Genomic DNA, 20170 nt, shown 5'->3' with positions numbered 1-20170 from the left:
GGAACACAGAGTAACAGAAGGAGCAAACTGGGAGCCAGGTTTTTATAGGACATTTTCTTTTGGTTAAAAAAAATTAAACTTTATTCTAAAGTCTGTTTTGGTCTTCTAAGAATTAAAGAGCCATACAGATTTGTTTAAGATACTTGTATAGCTGGAAATTCACACAGGAGCCTAGGAATCAGATGTCTCCTGCCTCCCTTTCATGTATTCATAGAGAAATAAGGAGATCAGTGACCCAATCTTACACTATAGATGTGGCCATTGCCCAGCAGAGCTCAGACATGTTTCTGGGCACTTGAAGGAAAGGGGCCAGGCTCTGAGCTCCCTCTGTACCCTGGGTCACAGGCAGAAGGCTCACCTGGTCTCAGCTCACCTTGCCAGGGCACCGTGGAGAACCCAGACCTGATCAAGGACAGCTTGGAAAAACAAAAACATTCCAAGGTGGACTGGAATTTGGGAATGTCTGTCCCGTGTCTTCACTTCCTCCTTTTCTTGAGTGGGCTTTGGTTGCTCAGGCCCTGAAACAGGAGGATTTTGTGTCTAACTGCTGAGTTCAGTTTATCTCTGTCTTCACAGCCTGAGGCAGAGCCCTCCCTCCACCTTCTCCACTCCCTTTGCTTGTTTTGAGACAGGATTTTCCTATGTGGCCCAGGCTGGTCTCGAGCTCATAATGATCCTCCTGCCTCAGCCTCCTGAATAGTGATGATTACAGGTCTGTGTGATAGGCCTACCCTAGCTCTCTTGTACGGCTTCTATTCTTGGTATCCTGCCGTTCATTTTCCACACTGGAAAAAAAAAATCTCCCTAATATTTGTGGCTTATCAATGAGGTCTCACATATCCAGCTCTCTCCAGGCCCAAGAGCCCCTGGAACACGAGCGGATGTCTACATCCTGGTTCTACTGCATCAGGGACCAGCATTCCAGGACAGCAGACAGTAGCATTCCACTCACCAAAATTAACATAGGACTTATTAGTTACATTTCTGGGTACAAACTAGAAATCTGGCAGCCCAGGTGCAGGGGACTGGGTAGGTACTTTGGAGAAACTGAGGCCTCAAAGGACTTTATGAAATGGAGATCTTAGAATGTAGAGCTGAAGGAGTGTAAAAGCAGGTCTGTTAGAACGTTCTAGAATGAGAAAGACCGACTTCACTCAGCACTGCATCTTCAGGATGGTGGAGAGCCTGGACATTAGGAAACTCACATGCTGTGTGCTTGCTGCTTCTAGTAGCTTTCAACTAGTCCTTTATCTCTCATCAGTGATGCTTCTAAAGTGGCATGGGATCCTCTCGTGTTGATCTGAGCCGGCTGGTGTCTATTTGCAGAAGTGTCCTGGAATCGGTGCAGACCTGCCTAGCCACAGTTCCAGGCCACCATGCTTGTTCCCATCAGTTTCAGACCACAGACGACAGTTAAATTTTGCCCCTGAAGCTGAATGACACTAGTGCCATCAGCAATAATAAATCACTTGCTTTGATTGACACCTCTGCTGGGCTAGGATGAAGGACAAGCCCCTCCCTTGTCTCTTTCTCATTCTAGAACTATGAGGTGGTGACTCTGAATCATCAGGGTTTGTTCACTGCAAGATGACAGGAAATTGTGCTCACTGTGGCCTATGACTCCTATATCTTCAGGCTGCTGTGAGGATGCATGGGGTAAAACACAAAATGGCTGTCGAAACAGGGTTATTAGATTGAGTTCATACAGACAATGTCCACTGTGAGGTTGGCTGAGTAGCAGCATGAATTCTCTCCGCAGCCTTAATTCCTCTTAAGGCAGTAAGGTGACATGGATACAGGCTCCTGGGATTCAAGTATGGGTATCTTTAGGAATAACCAGGATGCTATTTTTGCCTACCACCAGTTGTTAAGTGGTGACAACACTATACTAAATATATATGAAGTGCTTGCACCTGTGTGTGTGTGTGTATGTGTGTGTGTGTGTGTATGGTTTGTGTATTTATGTGCATGTGTGTATTCACAGGCACATAAATGTGCCTATTTGTATAGATGCTTGTGTTTGTGTCTGTGTATGCACATACTTTCCTGAGGTTTAGAAAAGGATTCATCTCAACGCAGCTCAGCTTTCTCAATTTTTTTTTCTCAGCATCATCCTAGAAACATCCTCTGAGATAAAATGACAAGAGGGAAGCAGGCAATTTCCAGAGGATAGCGGTATTTAAAACATGGCATGCCTGTGGGGGTCTTGTGTCCTCAGAGGATCTGCATGCCATCTCGGCTCTTTAACATCCTTATTTGCAGATGAAGAGGGGGGAGTGCTATTTGTTGTATAGTTGAACCCTTCTAATGAATTCAACTAAGGTCAAATTTCCAGCGCTGAGTATTGCGTTCTGAAAATCACACAAGGCTGTTACTGCCCAGGTGGGTCTCGCCACCCCAGAGAATCACATGTGAGGCTATATTAGCTACTGTTCTCTGTGCTAAGGCCAAATACTTGACAAAGATTTATTTGGGCTCACAGATTGAGGGCTCAGTCCATCCTGGTGGGTAAGCCATGGCAGCTAGGATTTAAGGCAGCTGGTCCCATGGCATCCACGGTCAAGAAGCAGAGGACAATGAAGGTCAGTATTTCTTCTTTTACTCAGTCCAACCCTGAATTTTTGCAGGCACCAACACTAGGGAATGGGTCTTCCCTTTTGGATCCTTTCTGAAAACACCTCCATAGATACACCCAGAGGTGCTTCCATGGTGATTCTGAATTCCATCAAGTTCGACAGCCATGGAAAGCAAAGTCATGCTGGGGTTCTTTCTCCCTCCATGCCTCCACTTCAGCCAGGCCAAGATCTGTTCCGCCTATCACAGTCTGAGAGGTGTGTGCTCTAACATCCTTGGTTTTAAGAGAGGACCTGGAGTGGGTGCTGCATTTACCACTGTGCCATAAGAGGACAATCCCCATTTACAACTGTGTTGAAAGAAGACAAGTTCCACTTCAACAATTTATACACACACACAGACACACACACACACACACACACACATGGACGGTATGTAGGGCTTTGTTCAGGGGTTAGAGAAGATTCAGCCTTTGGTCTGGGCATGTGGCAAATACTTCAACATATTGCTCAGGGTTTTCCAGAGGAACAGAATCAACCGGATGTGTGTTTACATCTGAGAAGGCACAGAGATGCTGAGAGTTAATTTAAGGAACTGGTCCATGGGACTGTGAAGAAGCCATAGGTCCTAAATTTCCAGGGTGGATTGGAGTTTAGGAATGCCACAACCTATGCCCAAAGGTGTTTGCTGGCTGCTTTCCTTCTTACCGGGGCAAGTCGCTCAAGGGTTTGGTTGTGGTTCATCTATGTTGAGAACTCTGCATGAAATCACAGTGTACCCCAGCAGTGCGAGAGGCCTGTCAGACACACTTTGCCTGCTGTAAGCAACTTCTGGGCAAGGGTCTGTTGTGACCCAAGATTTCAGAGGGCTCTCTCCATAGTGGGGGGTTCCTTGTTGCTGGGTCTGTAGTAAGATAGAGGGAGCATCATGAAAAAAGGGTGTGAAGACGCTGGCAGCAGAGTACTTGCCTTAGAGGGTCTCTTCACCTTTTATTTCATCCTTGACCCCAGGCCATGGGACAGAGCTACTCACATATAGGATCTGCTTTCCCTTCTTAGTTAATTTCCAGAAATATCTTCACAGACACACCCAGGAACACTTTACTAACCTCATGCATTTCTCAGTCTACAAATTGACCATTAAGGCTAACCATCTTAGCAGGTGGAGCCTTCCAGAAGAACTACTGTCTCTCTCAGAGGCTGGATTAGCTTTCCCTGGAGCAGGCTGTTAGAGGATACGTAGCAGCTTGTTCTCTCTTCTCTTCTGCAGGCACCTGCTCCCTGCTCACAGGCACTCCTGCCACATGAGCTCATTCACCCTGTTACGAAGCAGTGTGGGGTCCTTGCCAGAGAGATGAGACCACCTGACTTCAAGTTTTCAGTCTTCCAAGCTGTGAACTAAACTTGATTTCTTTACAAATTATCAAGCCTCTAGTATTTGGTTCTACCGCCAGGCAAGGTACACACACACACACACACACACACACACACACAGAGAGAGAGAGAGAGAGAGAGAGAGAGATGGGGCTTCGCTCAGGGTTAGAGAAGATTCAGCATTTGGTCTGGGCACATGGCAAATACTGTAAAATGTCAATTCTCTGCAAATTAGTGGTAGTTTAAAATACTTACTATCTTCCAAATCAGGATTAGGCATAGGAGTTGTTCCTCAACAATTCGTGAATTCTGAGTGCACCCTCTAGAGTGCCCTGCAAGTTCCAAACTCATAGCAATTTCTTACATTTCTGAACAGAACCAGCCGCTGGGTCCATGTGTCAATGTCAGGTTTTATCCCAGGGCTGCTTGTGACAGTGAGGTGCTATTTGCTTTCCTGTGCCTGGACAGGCTCAGATCCAACCAATTGATTTTAGAAGTTGGTTGGAGAGTTTAAAATATTAAAATTGTGAAACCTAGTCCAGGCTAAATTATAATACATGCACACACACAGCACAAAACTAACTGAATGAGCAAGTGTGTAACAGGCATTCAGGACAGGTGCCTGGAGTGCATGCCGGTGGGGTGCTTTTCCTTACAGTGTGGGCAGAATCTCTGTCCTGATTTTGAACACACAGAATATGTGTGAGAGGGGCATCCATGTGCTTACACTGCGTAAGACGAGCATCCATCTTGCTGGAGACTCTCAGTCTCAGGCTGTGAAGAAGCAAGCTGCTGGGTGGTGAACCACCTCAGGTAGCTCATGTCAGGGAACTGACACCTACCAGAAACTGAAGACTGACAATGACTGCAGGAGAACTCAGGTCGGAAGAGCCATGTCCGCTCCAGCCCATGGTAACTGTGAGGTGAAAGCTCTATGGCTTTAGCTGTTAAACTTTTGTAACAATGTCTTCACCAGTAGATCATATTTTACCATTCACAAAGGGTGCTGGAACATAACCTCACCCCCCTTCTTAGCCCCACCCCTTCTCTCTTTCCTAAAAGTGTTGCCCTGATTTTGTTGTGTGGTTTTTTGTTGTTTTTTTGTTTTGTTTTGTTTTGTTTTGTTTTTTTCCACTCTAATGCTTTTCTGGATAGATGTGTCACTTATAGAAATCTCACCAAGTAGAATTATGTTTCATGTGAAAAATAGAAATAGCAAATAAGGACCAAACTCTATTAAAAACAACAACAAAAATGGCCAAAGGAGTAAATTTTTTTTAGCTAACGAATAATTTTGAGACCTTAAAGAATATATACAATGTCATTTTTAAGTATCTTGTAAAAGAAATAAGAAGGATTTCCCTATTCCTGACATTGCAAAGATGGGATCATAAAATATTGTCACGCTTGTAAAATAATGGATAAAGCAGAGTAAAGCTACAAAAGAGGAATTCTGTGGAGGGTGATCATTTGCTCCCACCTTAGGCGGCTGGAATATGGGGTTATGTGTTGAGCGTGTTGGAGCATATTTATAATCCCAGCCCTCAGGGGACCGAGGCGGAAAGATCACTACCAGTTGCTGCTTCAGAAATCATAAACAGCTGAGCAAATAATGCTAAATGATATAAGAAATCTGTAATACTAAATAGGCTCATGTCACCTCACGACATGTTTGTGTCTACCTCTGCTGTCCCCTCTTACGTACAAATATGTAAAAAGTGAAACCACAGAACAAAAGAAAACACCAGCAGCCATGCCTTTGGGGGCCTATAAACTATTTGCTTGTGTATACTTAGGAAAGGGAAGGTGGAATGCTGGGGGGGGGGGTTCCTTGTTGCTGTCGGTGACAAACAATGAGAGCCACTGTTGGTTAAAGAGTTGCAGAGTCTAGTGGTTAGGGATATACTTTGAGAGCTACCTGAGTAAAAGCCCCACTCTTCTTAGGAAATGAGCTTGCAGTGCTGTGAGGTCTCAGCAGAGGACTGGGGAGACGACAGAAGGGGAGTCGCTTTGACACCTTTGGGGAGCAAACCCTGGACTGAGCTAGAGAGAATGCAGTGGGGACTAGGAAAAACTGGAAAGGGTAAGGACATGGAAGTCTAGCTGTCAGGCATCCCATCATTCCCCTGAGCTGCGATAATGCACATTATTTAATAGTAAAAGGAGATTCCACCAGAAGAGTTGAGCCCTAGGGGAAGCAACTATCTCTCCTCATCCTAAACAAGGTAATTGCTGAGCAGAATTCCTGCTAGCTTGTCCTTTTAATATAGGAGAGATCAAAGGCGGCTACACCCCCTGCTGGGCCCCAGCAGGCTCCCAGTGCCAATGCTTATCTGGGGCACTGTCCATTTCAGACTTCTTGGGAGGTCTTTAGCTAGACCCCTCCAGTTTCTGTGAGAGCAGAAGGCCAGGAGACACCTGTTGGCTGAGGTGCATAAGGGCGGCTTGCCAGGAGCCCCGGGGTTCCCACAGCTGCTCTCTGCTGTCCTCTGCAGAGCAATGCAAGCAGGGAATCTCGGAAACAGAGACAGGAAGGGGAGGAGAGTTCAGCATCAAGGCAGCACTGGAGCAGGTTGTACAGCAGCCTCTGTACAACCAGGACTGCACTGAATCCCAAAAACTGAGCTGTTTGGCCCTTCCTATTCCCAACCCGGGCTGGATCTCCGCTCTTCATTTTTAGGGTTTCCATGGCTCCCTCCAACACAGCACATACTCCGCTACTGTTCTAGAACCCCTTTCTTAAACTCTCCTCACGGCAGCAAAACCAAAAACCATGTCTGCCTTGCCCTCAGAGCCGGGTGTACCCCCAAAGCCAGGTGAGGTGCCTGATGCACAGGGGATGACACTAGGATTAGGAGCAGGAGTTGAGAAGGAGGTAAAGCATGTGTTTCTGTTATCCGCTGTTATCTGGACTGCTTAAGCTCAAGTACCCGAGGAATGAAAGGTGCAAGGTCGCACTGCCCTAGAGGGTTCCCGGAAGCATAGGGTGAGATTTCTGTGTGAAAGATACAGAAAGCAGCCAGATCCTCAGATCCTCAAGGAAGATGGGTCCAAGAGAGAGGGAGAAATTACCTATTAGTGAGTAGATTTTTTTAATTGGGGGCTGGAGTTTAATTAAGATGCCACTTCAAAATAAACATCAAAACATCAAAGAGCTAGAGCTCTGAGTATGGATAGAGATAGTTATGAAGACCGAAATACATGCATTTCCTGAACTTACATAACTGCCTAATTCTAAAATGTTCTTTTGATTGGTTTTAGTATCATAGTTTCCCCCTTGTTATTTAATAAGTAAAAGCTCTAAATTTTACTCATGTTTGCATAAAAGGCATGCCTTTACCAATTCAAAGATTTTATTGGACTTTGACACATCCACGGGGATGCCTGTGCCCATTCATTTGATACAACCTTCCTAGCCATAGAAGGTTGGCGCACACGTGTGTGTGTGTGTGTGTGTGTGTGTGTGTATAGACACATTCTATATGATTCCAAACAGCAAATAAATAATTTCCTAGTTTTGTTTTTTGTTTGTTTGGTTAGTTTTGGTGTGTGTGTGTGTGTGTTTAATGGACTTAGGGTTTCATTTTTATTTGGGATTCACACAGCAATAAATTTTTCTGGATTTATGGCAGCAGCAAAGATTTGATTTCCCAGAAGACTCTTGGGTCTGTTACAGAGATGGTTACATTGATGAGAACAGAAGATAGGGCCTCCGAGCAGGAGCTCTGAGAATGTCCTCGTTAGAGGCCAGGGACACAGGGAGAAGGGATCTGGTTTCTTGTTATCTCTTACGTGAGCACCTCTCTGCATGAGGTATGGGTGTGAGTGTGACGGAAGCCAAGAGGCGACACCTGGACACCTTTGGGCTGGGCCAACAGGATTGACCAGCTCAGTCCATGTTTCACTCATTCCTGCCATAAGCCCTGTTAAAGCAGCTAGCAACGCAATGGAGCCCTGTTTCCTAAGACCCCCTCCTGCAGTGTAGGAGTTGTTCTCTTTGTCTCTCTCTTCCACCTATAAATTTGTGATAAAGTCTTCTATAGTCTGTGAATCTCATTCTTCAAAAAAAAATTTTTTTTGAGAAAAGAACCCAAAAGCCCACATCCATAAAGCCATAAAGCCAGGCTTTCCAAAAGTTGAGAAGAGCTGCCTTGTTCTCCTCTCAGAAATATTTCAATATTCCCATATTCAATGTAAGTATTCCTTGGTGTAAAAACTGGCAGAGAATCTAGCCAGTCACTTCACTTTCTTGTCTGTTACCAGGTTTGATATCAAATCAGTCAGAAGTCCGGGTTCCCTGGAACAATAGCCTTGGAGACCTGGACTTCAGCAGTCCTGTGAGTTCAAGCTTTCATTAGATTGCCGGTGAGATTAGAAAACTTAAGACATAAGGATTTTCCCCCACAATATTTTTCTATGTATTACAACATTAATAAAATAGGTTGTTTTCATCACATCCTAAGATACAGGAGCCTTTTGAAAAGTGAATCATAAAGGCAAGACATTCTGTAAATTAAGTATAACTGACATGCTCCAAAAATATGGGAGTCTAATTATTATATTAAACATTGTGTAAGTCAGGGGTCCCCAGAAAAGCATAAGGAAGAGGATATAAAGGTTGTACATCGGGCAGCTAGTATGGAATGTGGTTATTTGACTAAGAATAGCCCCCATAGATTCAAACATCTAACTGCTTGATCATCAGGAAGTAATACTGCTTGAGAGGGATTAGAAGGTTTGGCCTTGTTGGAGGAAGTGTGTCACCAGGGGGAGGCTTTGGGGTTTCAAAAACTCAAGCCAGATCCAGTGGCTCTCTCTTCCTGATGCCTAAAGATCCAGATGTAGAACTCTCCAACTGTTTCTTAAGCATCATGTCTGCCTGTGTGCCATGCTTCCTGCCATGATGAAAATGAACTAAACCTCTGAAATTGTAAGCCAGCCCCAATTAAATGCTTCCTTTTATAGACGTTTGCTGTGGTCACGGTATTTCTTTAGAGCAGTGGAACGTTGGCTAAGACAGGGATGTAGGTTCTGTGATCACAGAAGGGAAGAAGGCTCCAAAAACTGCAGACCTTGCAGATTCAGTCATAGGGAATCAGCATTCACTTTAAATCTCGAGTACCAGGAAAGCCAACAGTCTGAGCCTGAAGGTGTGGCCTGGACAGGTGGTGTGACCAGTGCAAATTCTGAAGTACCAAGGCTAGAGGACCAGGACCTCGGATATCTGAGATGAATGTTTTAGCTCTGAGACAAGGGAGGGAGAAAGAAGAGGATGAACATGGAGATAGAAGAGGAGAGAGAGAAGACAGGAGAGGTGAAGAGGAACTTACCTTTCCCCTACTCTAGCTTCTATTTGCACAGGGGTGGAAAGGTGTCACCCCTGGGCTGGTGGACCTGGGTGCTGTAAGAAAACCTGCTGAACAAGCCATGAGGAGCAAGCCTGTGTTCCACCTGGCTTCAGCTCCAGTTCCTCCTCCCAGGTTCCTGCCTTGAGCTCCTGTTCAGATTTCCTGGCTGGTCACATTGCAACCCATAAGCCAAATAAGCCCTTTCCTGTCTAGATTGCTTCTGGACAGTGTTTTGTTTTTGTTTTTGTTTTGTTTTGTTTCCCCCACAGCAACAGGGCAGATGCCTTACTGACATGGTGTGAATCTTCTTTATGACAATCTGTTGCTACTTTTCTGCCACCAGTCAGTTTGTGTGGGATCCTGTCTCTCCCCAGACAGACCTGGGGGAACGTGAAGAGACTGTGGCCTTTGGCAGCTTTTGTGGCTTCTTATGAATAGCGGTGGCAGCAGCAGGTGGCGTCCTCCAGGATTAGAGAGCTCACGTTGCCCTTAGATGTTGAGATACTCACTGTGTCAATGTTACCCACTTTGTTTAGGCCCTAAAAATTCCAATTTTTAACCCTTGGTGGCCTCCAAGCAGGCCTGGGTACCAATATTCCTCTGCTTTTGATGGTGACTACTGTTACAGCCCCTTAACCTGAGGAGCTTGCCCCAAAGGCTCGGCAGTCTTCTCTAACTGCTCCATCTACAGGGCTTGAAGTTGCTCTTGTCTATACAGCTGCCTAGGCTTCTCCAGCCTCAGCCCTATGTCCTCTGCTTCCACTTTTTCCCTTGTTCCTGCCCTGGCCTGTAGAGGAATTTTAATTCAGAACATGTCTTTTCTGGCAAGAGATCATATCCAAAGACCTTCTAGGCCTGTGTGATTTGGCTGGAATACAAAGGTCTTTACTCCAGGAGACAGGAGCAAGCAGATCTGAGTTCAAGGCTAGCCTGGTATAGAGTAAGTTTCAGGTAAAGAAAAATTTAGGTCCAGGTGTGGTGGTATATGCCTTTAATCCCCAACAATGCACCCATGTTTGAAAGTGATGTCTAATTGAGTGGCAGAAACAGTGATGAATCAAAGAAAGACTTGACAGAATAGGATACGTCCAAATCATACGAGAAGAGAGAAAACATAAGCCACTTAAGGGACAATGAGAGAAATAGAGGCAGTTTTACTGGGAGAGTTTTACAGAGAGAAGTTGAAGCCTGAACACATGGGTTGCACCAGCCAGCCCAGAGCTCAGTAAGAACAAGTAAGGTATTATTAAGCAGCAAGTCTCAGAGGTTAGAGACATCTAGGCTTAGGTTAGATTGTATAGAGGCTAGAAACTTCCAGGACTAGGTCTAGGTTAGCAGACAGAGGCAGTAACCCTCCCAGACAATTAAAACAGGTGAATAAAAATTCCATTTACAATGGCCATTTTCTCAAACTGTCCGGCTGCCTCCTCTTCAGCTTTGGGGCATTCTACCACTTTTACAGCTCAGCCCTCTGACTGCCTCTTCCAGCCCCATTCCGCTGCCCTGGCTGTTCGTCCCTTTTTGTCACTAGCCCTAGGTGAATGAAATGAGTAAGTCCAGCTTTTAATCCTTTTTATCTATTAGGCTTGTGATGCTATTCTTACTGATAGAACCAACAGCTTTTTAGAAATAAAAGGATCCCTTCACTTAGTAATGCTGGGAGACATTTCTGGTGTAATCTCAAAGTCAAGGAGAGTTACTTGCATCTGGTGCTCAGAGGCTGGGGGTGAGGTAGGGTGGAGATGCTAAGCATTGGGCAGGAGCCGGGTCTGAGGCCACCACAGGAATGGTCCTGCCATAGTCAGTAGTGTGGAGACTGAGGGAGCTGCTCTCGGGAAGCAGTCCAGAGGAAGCCGGGAGCTATATGGCTTGCTGCGAACAGAGGAATGTACTCAAGGCCAAAGCCAAGATTCAAACACTGAAATGGATGAGAATCATGTAGAGAAAGTAGATCCGTTGCTGTCCTATTTGTTGTGACCAAACACCTGAGATTAAGAGCTCAGAGGTTAAGAGCATTTGCTGCTCTTGCAGTGGGGACCTGCATTTGGTTCTCAGCACCCACGTGATGGTTCACAATCATCGTTAACTCCTGTTTCAGGAGATCCAATGCCGCCTTCTAACTTCCCTGAGCACCACACACACACACACACACACACCATACACATACACACAGGCATGCAAAAACATGGAATAAAACACAAAAACCTAAAAACTCTTTTTAAAATATAGGGTACATTCTTTTTCCAGTGGGTAAAATATGGTGGTGTTCACGGCTCCATGATGTGGAATTGGGAAGCAGGAAAGTGAGGATGCCAGCACTCACCTGTTTCCTATCTTTCTTAATTTGGGGATCTAGCCCATGGGAGTGTGCCACTTACATTCAGGGCAACTCTCCACCTTCATTAGGACCTATGAAAATGCCCTTGCAGATACACTGGGAAGTGTTTCTCATTAACTCCCTAGGCATCACTTAATCCAATCAAGTTGCCAATCAAAAGTGAAGATCACGGGTTTTAGATGTTGTATCACAACAGCAGAAAAATTGGCCCCAAGTGAGGAAATGGCCGGGGTTCCTATTAAGAATATGTTAAGTAGTCTGGGAGATACGTTCAGACCATTTGGACTGGAGCTGAGAAAGCAATAGGATAGCTTTGCTCCAGGCCAAAGATGCATGATTGTAGTCATTTAATGCAAACAACAAAAACTGTCTTCATCTTAATGACTAGTAGATCTGTCCACTGCCTGAGACATAGGTAGCTGCTGTATTGATAGATCTGATTGTATAGATCTGTCCACTGCCTGAGACATAGGTAGCTGCTGTATTTAATGCAAACAACAAAAACTGTCTTCATCTTAATGACTAGTAGATCTGTCCACTGCCTGAGACATAGGTAGCTGCTGTATTGGAAAGGGCTGGAGACCTGGAAGGGAGGCTTTGTCATACACACCCTACAGCCTCGTGTGTACAGCCTCGTGTGATCCAGGAACACCCTTGGACATCACTCAGGCTCTTCCCGCTAGCCTGCTCACTCTTTGCCCTGTTCTATCATTAGTTGGTACTTACTCTGTGTCCTCCATCTACCCTACTATAATGTAGACACTAGTCCATTTCTGTCGGCATCTTTCACATGTCCAATAATGAAATGAGGTCTGAAGCTTGTTGGTTAGGCCCCAGTTAGGGCTTTACTGTTAGGAGTGTCCCAAGTAGACCCTGCTTGGTCCCATGAGGTGTGTCCATTGTGGTTCTCATTTTGCAATGATGGACGCTCACACTACTAAATACTGCTAGACACTGCTAAATACTCCTGACACACAGTCTATCTATTCTTCTCTGTATGTCAACATAGGACAGGTTCTCCTGTGTTAACAAGCATGTTCATGGGCTTATGTTGTGCTCACACCTCAGTCTGTAGCCACACTGGTTGATTACATGTTTGCTGTGTTGGTTCTGTTTAGACACCAGGTCCCTAGCCTTGGCACTCACTCCCTGTAGGGATCTAGCTCTGGCTAGTGAGCTCTAGAGGGATTCAAGCATTACTCTAGCAAGATCTTTTCCCTGATACTTAACCACCCTTCTTCCTCCTTTACCCTCTTTCCCAGAAAACAGATACAGCCTTGAGGGACGGAACCATACAAGTCAGAGATGGTGGCACTGAAGCAGGGGCTAGGACTGTCTGCCTCTGTTAGCAGAGGTTCTGGGTTACTCTGTCCTGCTGTGCAGCTGAGGGTCTTTTCCAAGGGGGGCTCTAATGGAACTTGGGATGCCCTGTGAGCGAGGCCCCTGTCAGTTTGGTTTAGCCAGTGGAAGGTTCCACAGAACTCCCCCTGGTCCCACAAGCTCTCTCCCCTTGCACCTTTAAGCCCCACACTAGTAACTGCTTTCTCTAAGGTACCTGCAGGCGCTTCACCCACTGCCTGGGTTCCTCCTACCCACAGCCCTTCAAATGGTCCATTTGCTTGGTCATCCCCAGCCTAATCCATGGAGCTGGCATCTGTTTGCGGGCACACTCATAGGCTACTCACTGCTTTCTGAGGCAGCCTGTCCCATCCATGATGTGGGTTGTCTCATCATCTTCCCTGTGCTCAACTCTGCTTTGAAATTATAGGGCTTGCCTGGAGAATTCTGACAGGCAGAGCTATTTTCAAGTTTCTATGCTATTCTCTGCAGGAGTCCAGTTATTTAGCATTAATTGCCCAGCAGACTGTTCCCAGCCTCAGTGTCTGTTACTTGGGGAGTAACACCCACACCTTCAAGAACAGCTGTGGAAGATAAGCTACAGCCCATCTATGTCAGGTTATTGCAGGTAACAAGACAGCAGAAACAGTGGATCTGAAAATATAATCCATGGCCCTGCTACCCAGAGCTGCCTGGTCTCATCTGAATGGTGTAGTTACTCCAAACGAGTACTAAAAGCTTAGTGTCGTTCATCTGAGATTCAAATGCATTTAGGTGTCTTATAGTGTGGCCCCAGTGGATAGCAGCAACCAATCTTAGTATTAACCTCCAAAACCCCTTGCCCTTAAGTCAATATAATTTTTAAAAAAGTCAACATCTGAAGAGAACTATTAAAGATGATTTCCTGTTCCCTCAAATCATACCATATGGATATATGGCTCTCAGACTCCTAAGTGCCTGAGACTGACTATGGTGTTTGTAAAAAATACAAAGCCTTCTAGACATTAAAAAAAAAAAAAATTAACAAAACGAGTCAACATGGAGAGAACTGGGAAGGGGATTTGTCTGCAATGGGGCATGTGTGGCTGCAGAGTCACAATCTGGAGCTCTAGCATCCTTGCCTCTGGCCAGTATTCCCCAAAATCACAATGGAGAAAAAGGTGGAGGAAAGTTCTAGAAAGAGGTAATCCTGGTAGGGCACTGGGTAGACTCTCAGCTCTATTGGGATCAACCTTTAATTTTCACCCAGAGTAATAATTATACACTTGTTTATGTGTTTCTATATGGTGTTGGTGAACATTCAGCTCTAACAGGTCCTGGGTAACTTGCTGAGAAAATTCATACAAGACTAAGTCCCGAAGTATTTTCATGCCTTGTCTGGTCACCTCCACTGTCAGTGCGGTGGTCAGTTACATGTACAGAGGCTTGGCAGAAGCTTCAGTTTTACGGTCTCATGTTCAGTTCTTAACCAAATATCGAAAGCTGCCAATCCTGGAATTTGGAAGATAAAGCAGGAGGGGCAGGAGCTCAAGGCTAGCCGCAACTACATAGCAAGTCTGAGGTCCAAGAAGAAAAGCAGCTCTGCTCTAACACGGCCCTTAAGTGGCAATTTAATACGGCTAGTATTGATTCCTTTAATAGTGGGAACAAGGCTGGGGGAGTAGCTCAGCGGGAGAACACTGGCTCAGCATGACACACCAGGGTTCCATCTCAGTGTCATAAATTCAAGAGTGTATTCTGCTTCTTGCCAAATGCATGGTATACAGGAGACAGCTCTAGAAGGCCAGTGCTGGGTGGAAACAGGCTGCATCCCTGAGGCCATAGGCGTCACAATCCTCTAAGTTGGGCATCCTTAGCATCTAACAGATACAGTGTTAACCAAGGAGTCCCCACACCCTTTGTCTAGATTTCCTTTTAATTGAGCAATTATTTTTAAATTGAAAACACATCTTTTATACAATATATTCTGATCACAATTTCCCCTCCCACTTCTCCTCCCAACCTACATAACTCCGAGCCTTCATTTTATTTAGTTAAAAAAAAGGCAAAAATAAATGAAAAAACAAAACAAAACACAAAAGCATGGGAAACACACTGCAGAAAAACACACACAGATATACAAACTCATCCCGTAAGACTGGAAACCATAATATACAAGCAAAAGACCTGTAAGGCTATTAAAAATAAATAAAAACACAAACAAAGCAGTATGAGACACAGAGAGAGAAATCTCCCACAATAATACCACTGAATTTGTGTTGGCCAACACTTATGGGCATGGGACCTTAAGCGTGTTTTGTATATCCAGTGGGACTCCACTAGAGAAAATAACTGCACTGGCTCCTTTAGGATGAGAACTAGGCATCCATGTTGCCGGGAGCTATGTTACGCTGACTCAGTGTAGCCTGGGGGTGGGGATGGGGAGTGTCTTAGGATCTTCGCTGTTTCAGGCAGCTGAGGCTGTACCCCAAGTGGAGCTGACTGGCATGGAGCTATCATCCTGGCCTTAAGAGGAGGGCTAGTCGCAGACACTACTGTGAATGCCTCTCCAAGAAATCAGTGGGTGCTCGGATGTGTGGCCACCAGTAATGGCAACCTGGGCTCTCACCTGACATTGTGTTGTCTTGTAACTTCCACATACAGATCTTGTTGAAATGGCAAAAAATGGTGTAAGTGAGCCATTTTTTATTTTTTTGAAAAGCCTCCAAAGAAATGAAGGCCATCCCTCCAACTTAGCTGGTGACACTTGCAATGGGGTCACTTGACGGACATTATCCTGCAATGTAGCTTCTATTCTTGTGTTTTGAAAGCTGTACTGTTTTCATGGGGAAAAAAAAAAGTCAACATATTTAAAGAAAACAATTGCCAGGAAACAAGCATGTGAACATGTCTCCTGATCTAATACAGGGCAGTGTCTGTATCATTTGTCATATTGTCATTTTCCAGCCAGCTTGGATCTGAGATAATTAGTAGTCAAATGCCATCACTTTCACTATTTCTTAGGCACAAGTTTGGGGGCTGTAGACATGCCTCAGTGGTTAAGAGAACCTAGCATATAATCATAAGGGCCACAATTCAGGTCCTAGCATTTATATAGTAAGCCAGGTATTCTTTGTATGCCTATGGCCTCAGCTCCAAGGTAGTTAGACAGACTTGTTAGGGATTGATGGCTTGCAGTTTAGCTGAAAGAACATGAGCTCCAGGTAGAGGGAGAGACCCTCCCTCACGGCTTCTGGCCTCCGCATATGTAACACATATGCACTTATATTCACACACACAAATAAAGCTTATGTTCAAAAACAAAACAAACCCAAAACACTTTTCACTGAATTCTCCCGGGGAGTCTTCTACCCTGGAGGAAATAGTCGCTGTTGTCAGTTCTCATGTGTAACTCAACATGGTGTAAGGACAGGCCAAGCCACGCTCCCTCACGTGCTGCTACTTCCACCCACCCAGTGACTCCTTAACACGAATGCATCGGGTCTCCATGCCAAACATGTTTCTGACCTAGTTCTGTAGTGGTTTACATCTCAGATAATGTAACTTCATTTTCTTGACTTCTATCATTCTTGTAAGAATGGCAGAAACAACATTAAGAATCAGAGATGAGTGTTTCTATGGGGACTACAAACTTGCACCTAAGAGCAGTGCTTTGAGTTGTTTTAGCTGTATAGGAAGTTTTCTCAAACACCTAGATCCAGTTCCTGGTTTGAGGCGTTGAGGTTGATTACACAGAGGAGGGTGAGGCAGGATCTAGGCAGTATCAAGCCCAATGCTGTTTCTAAGAAAGGGTGTGGGCCAAGTCATGTGGGGTCTGGAAGCAAGGATGGGAAAAGTATGAGTCTTGGTTTCTCTTGGGCTGTTGATGGCCACAATGTGAATTCATAAGGACCCCACCAGAGATATTGGCTAGTGGGTCCCCAACAACCCCCCAACCTCCCACATGTACCACCATACAGAGCCAGTGATCCACAATCAAGAGAAAAAGATATTTAATTATTTCTCAGTCTAATCTCTTAAAGCGCTCAAAGTGTTTTCACAAGTGCAAGGGGAGGGATTGTTCTCAGCCAACATTTACCAGTGATTCCGACACACGCAAAGAAACTGCCAATCACGGTGCTTTATACTTACTTTAATTTCTGCACTGAAAAAGAAAAAAAAAAGGTAAAAACATGACAAGTTACAGTGACATCATCTTGTCCTTAATCTCTTCTCTTGGGGCCAGAGTGGGGACGAGACAGGAAAACATTGAAGCATGGTGATTATGTGACCAGGACACCTCAGTCTGGCTAACAAGGGGTCTACTTGCCTGGACACTGTACTGTCAGCACGCCAGCTCAGGAACAAGACAAACAACAGTCAAGATACATTTAAAAAAAAACAAAAAAACAAAAACCATGGTTTTCATTCTTAAAATCAAGCACAAAATCTGACAATGAGATCAAGGTTCACATGTCCCTGTGGAATCCAGGGATGGCTCCAGGGAAGCAGCCATACAACATGACTTACACTGAGGAGCAGACCTGCTCTACAGAGAATGCTGACACAGGGGTCTGCATTGTGGCTCTTCCTCTCCAGTGCAGCTGCATCCTGCATGGGAAAGGGGAGCCAGGGGCTGCTCTCTACCCAGCGTCCTGAAAAGCTGCAAGAGCCATAGGGGCTGGGGTCTGTGCTTTGGAGGCTGCTGCCTCTGGAATGTTCCACGCTCTCACAGTCTGGTGGGCTGTTAGTTTTTAGGTACGCTCCACACGCTGTTTAAGTGCTTGCTTTATTTTTCATGTGCAAACTGTTACTGTCTAAAGCTTTCAGAAGGACGCGTACAGACATGGACACCCTACAGAGAGGAGGGTATTCGCAAGCCCTGCTTACTCCCGGGGCAGGCGGGAAGGGGAGCATTACAGAAATAGTTAAGAGAAGGGTGCTCCGAGGCAGTTAAACTCTAGTCCCTGATTCGGTCCGTGGGGTGAGCAGTGTCCTCAGTAGGTGATTGTCCACTCCTTCACAGAGGCATCATGGGAGGTGGTGACTAGTGTGTGCTTGTCCAGCCAGGCCAGGCTGCTGACATGGTGCAGCCGGTGAGCATCTGGGAAAAGAGTGAAATCAGAAGAAACAGGTCCCACTTTGCCTCTACCTGTATCTGATTAAGAACAGAACCACTGGGCCAAAGTCATCAGTGACAAGCAGAAATTGCCACAGTAGCAGTTCCATTTTCCTAAGGACAAGTCTGTGAGGACAGAGGTGGCAGCGATAGGACTCCAGTTGCCATGTCACTTCCATTATTCTTGACTCTAGCTATTTTACACCTTTGGGTTTCTTCAAACCAAACTTCTCATAAAGCCTCAGGGGCCTCCAGGAAAGGGGTCTCCCTATAGGATCCCTGGTCCCTAGGCCCAAAGTGGGTCTCAAGCTGGTTCAGCAGCCCTGCCTAGGTGAGGCAAATGTGTCTTAGCAGACCAAGCCATTATGGGCCTGAGAACTGTAAGCTACAGCACTCTTTGTTTGGCTACAGCAAAGCCAGCTGTGTTTAGGGGTCTGTGAGCAAAGCAGACAGATGCCAAGCACCATTCTCTGCACGAGTCCTGACATATTACCTTCTTGATCCATTTCTAGATTGCCTTACAAGCCAAAATGACTACCTGGAAGCTGCTTCAGGGCTTCTCCTCCTAGTCTGCCTTCCAGGATAGTAGGCCTCCCTAACTTGCAGCTGTTGGGATGGTCTTAGGATAGCTTTAAAATAGGCTAGGATCCCTGTTCCAGTGAATACAAAGGGTTGCCTTCTGTGTAGCAGGTAGACCAAGGGGACAGTATAAAAATGGCATGTAGCTCGTTCTCTCACTCAGGACCACCAGCCATATGTGACTGTGGACTCTAACATTGAACTACCAGCAGGAGCAGTGATAAAAGGTTGGATAATCAGAATAATGATTAAAAACAAAAAAGAAGGACTGGAGAGATAGTTCAGAAGTTAAGAACACTGGCTGTTCTTACAAAGGTCTTGAGTTCAATTCCCAGCAACCACATGGTGGCTCACAACCACCTACAGTGAGATCTAGTACTTCTTCCTGTGCATAGGCACACATGCAAGCACAATGCTATATAAATAATAAATAAATCTTAAAAAACAAAAAACAAAAAAGAAAATCTGTCTCCTTTGAAAATATGGCTACTTGGAAAAACATTACCCTTCTACTGACATCTCCATGGTGGGAGTAAATAACTTGGTTATGGGTTAAGGCACAGGAGTGGGATGGAGAAGAAAGATATCAAAGGTTTTTTCTCCTGTATGTCCTAAATATGGAGATCAAGGATTCCTACCAGAATGAATGCCTCATGATTCATCTGCACAGGCCAGCAGGATGCCCAGTATATGCCAGAGGGAAGAATGGAGCCACATCTCCATTAGGTCACTTCTTAAAGGACATACCCCAGGGTCACTTGACCACAGGAGTCAGGATCATACGACTGTCTCTGGAGCAGCCTACAGAGCCCAGATCTTAAAGAGGGTGGGAGTTACCTTGAATCTTGACTTTGGTCTCTGGGTCACTCAGGGTCCACACGTACACCATCATGTCCATGCCACCAGAGGCAAAGTGTTCATTGTCTGGTGACCAGGCCAGGCACACAATTTTTGCATGGTGTCCATAAAACACATTATTCTCCTAGCACAGAAAGAAAGCAGAGATGTTAAGATCAGAGTTCATACCAGAGAACCATGGTATTCCCAGGCAGCCCTTGTAGGAACAGGGAGAAGCCCCAGTCCCTGATCACGACCCCCAGCTCTCTGCTTTCTCCCAAGAACCCCACCAGGTGCCTGCCACTCATGGAGATGAAGGCATGGCTCAGGAAAGCATAGACCACGAACATCTGGCTAGAGTTCTCCCCTAACCCCTCTAGCATAGAATGGAAGGGTCTGCACCCTACTCACCGAGTAGCCATCAGCTACACTGAACACTGTGACCACCTTGCTGGCATCACACACGGCCAGGAAGGCACCATCATGGGAGTAGGCCAGGTCTGTCACTGGCCCCTTGGCTTCTAGGAGTTTGCCTTCATCCTTTAGTGTGGTGCCCAGGATAGAGTAAATGCGCACATTGCCATCCTGTAGGCAGGGACAGGAAGCAGTTACTCCTTAAACATACACACCATGTGTATGTTAGGGGAAGGCTGAGGCTTCAGTAAAGAAACCTATCATGGCTCAG

At 45.5% G+C, this 20170-nt stretch overlaps 1 protein-coding gene across 1 annotated transcript in view; it reads right to left on the bottom strand.

Annotated features, from left to right (window-relative positions):
- Window positions 1-16946: 16946 nt before the first annotated feature.
- Wdr1 (WD repeat domain 1) overlaps window positions 16947-20170 on the bottom strand; it is a 32794-nt gene continuing 29570 nt past the window's right edge. Inside the window, exons 13-15 of the mRNA XM_060365392.1 lie at window positions 19897-20070; window positions 19486-19630; window positions 16947-18054 (exon numbers count right to left, since the gene is read on the bottom strand). Coding sequence (XP_060221375.1) covers window positions 17948-18054; window positions 19486-19630; window positions 19897-20070 — 426 coding nt within the window. The 3' untranslated portion in view covers window positions 16947-17947. The remainder of the gene's footprint in view (window positions 18055-19485; window positions 19631-19896; window positions 20071-20170) is intronic.

Source organism: Meriones unguiculatus, chromosome 12 (genome assembly GCF_030254825.1).
Source record: "Meriones unguiculatus strain TT.TT164.6M chromosome 12, Bangor_MerUng_6.1, whole genome shotgun sequence".
NCBI classification, from domain to species: Eukaryota; Metazoa; Chordata; class Mammalia; order Rodentia; family Muridae; genus Meriones; species Meriones unguiculatus.
The sequence above is the reverse complement of the archived record's forward strand: the minus strand, read 5'-3'. Positions and strand labels throughout refer to the sequence as shown.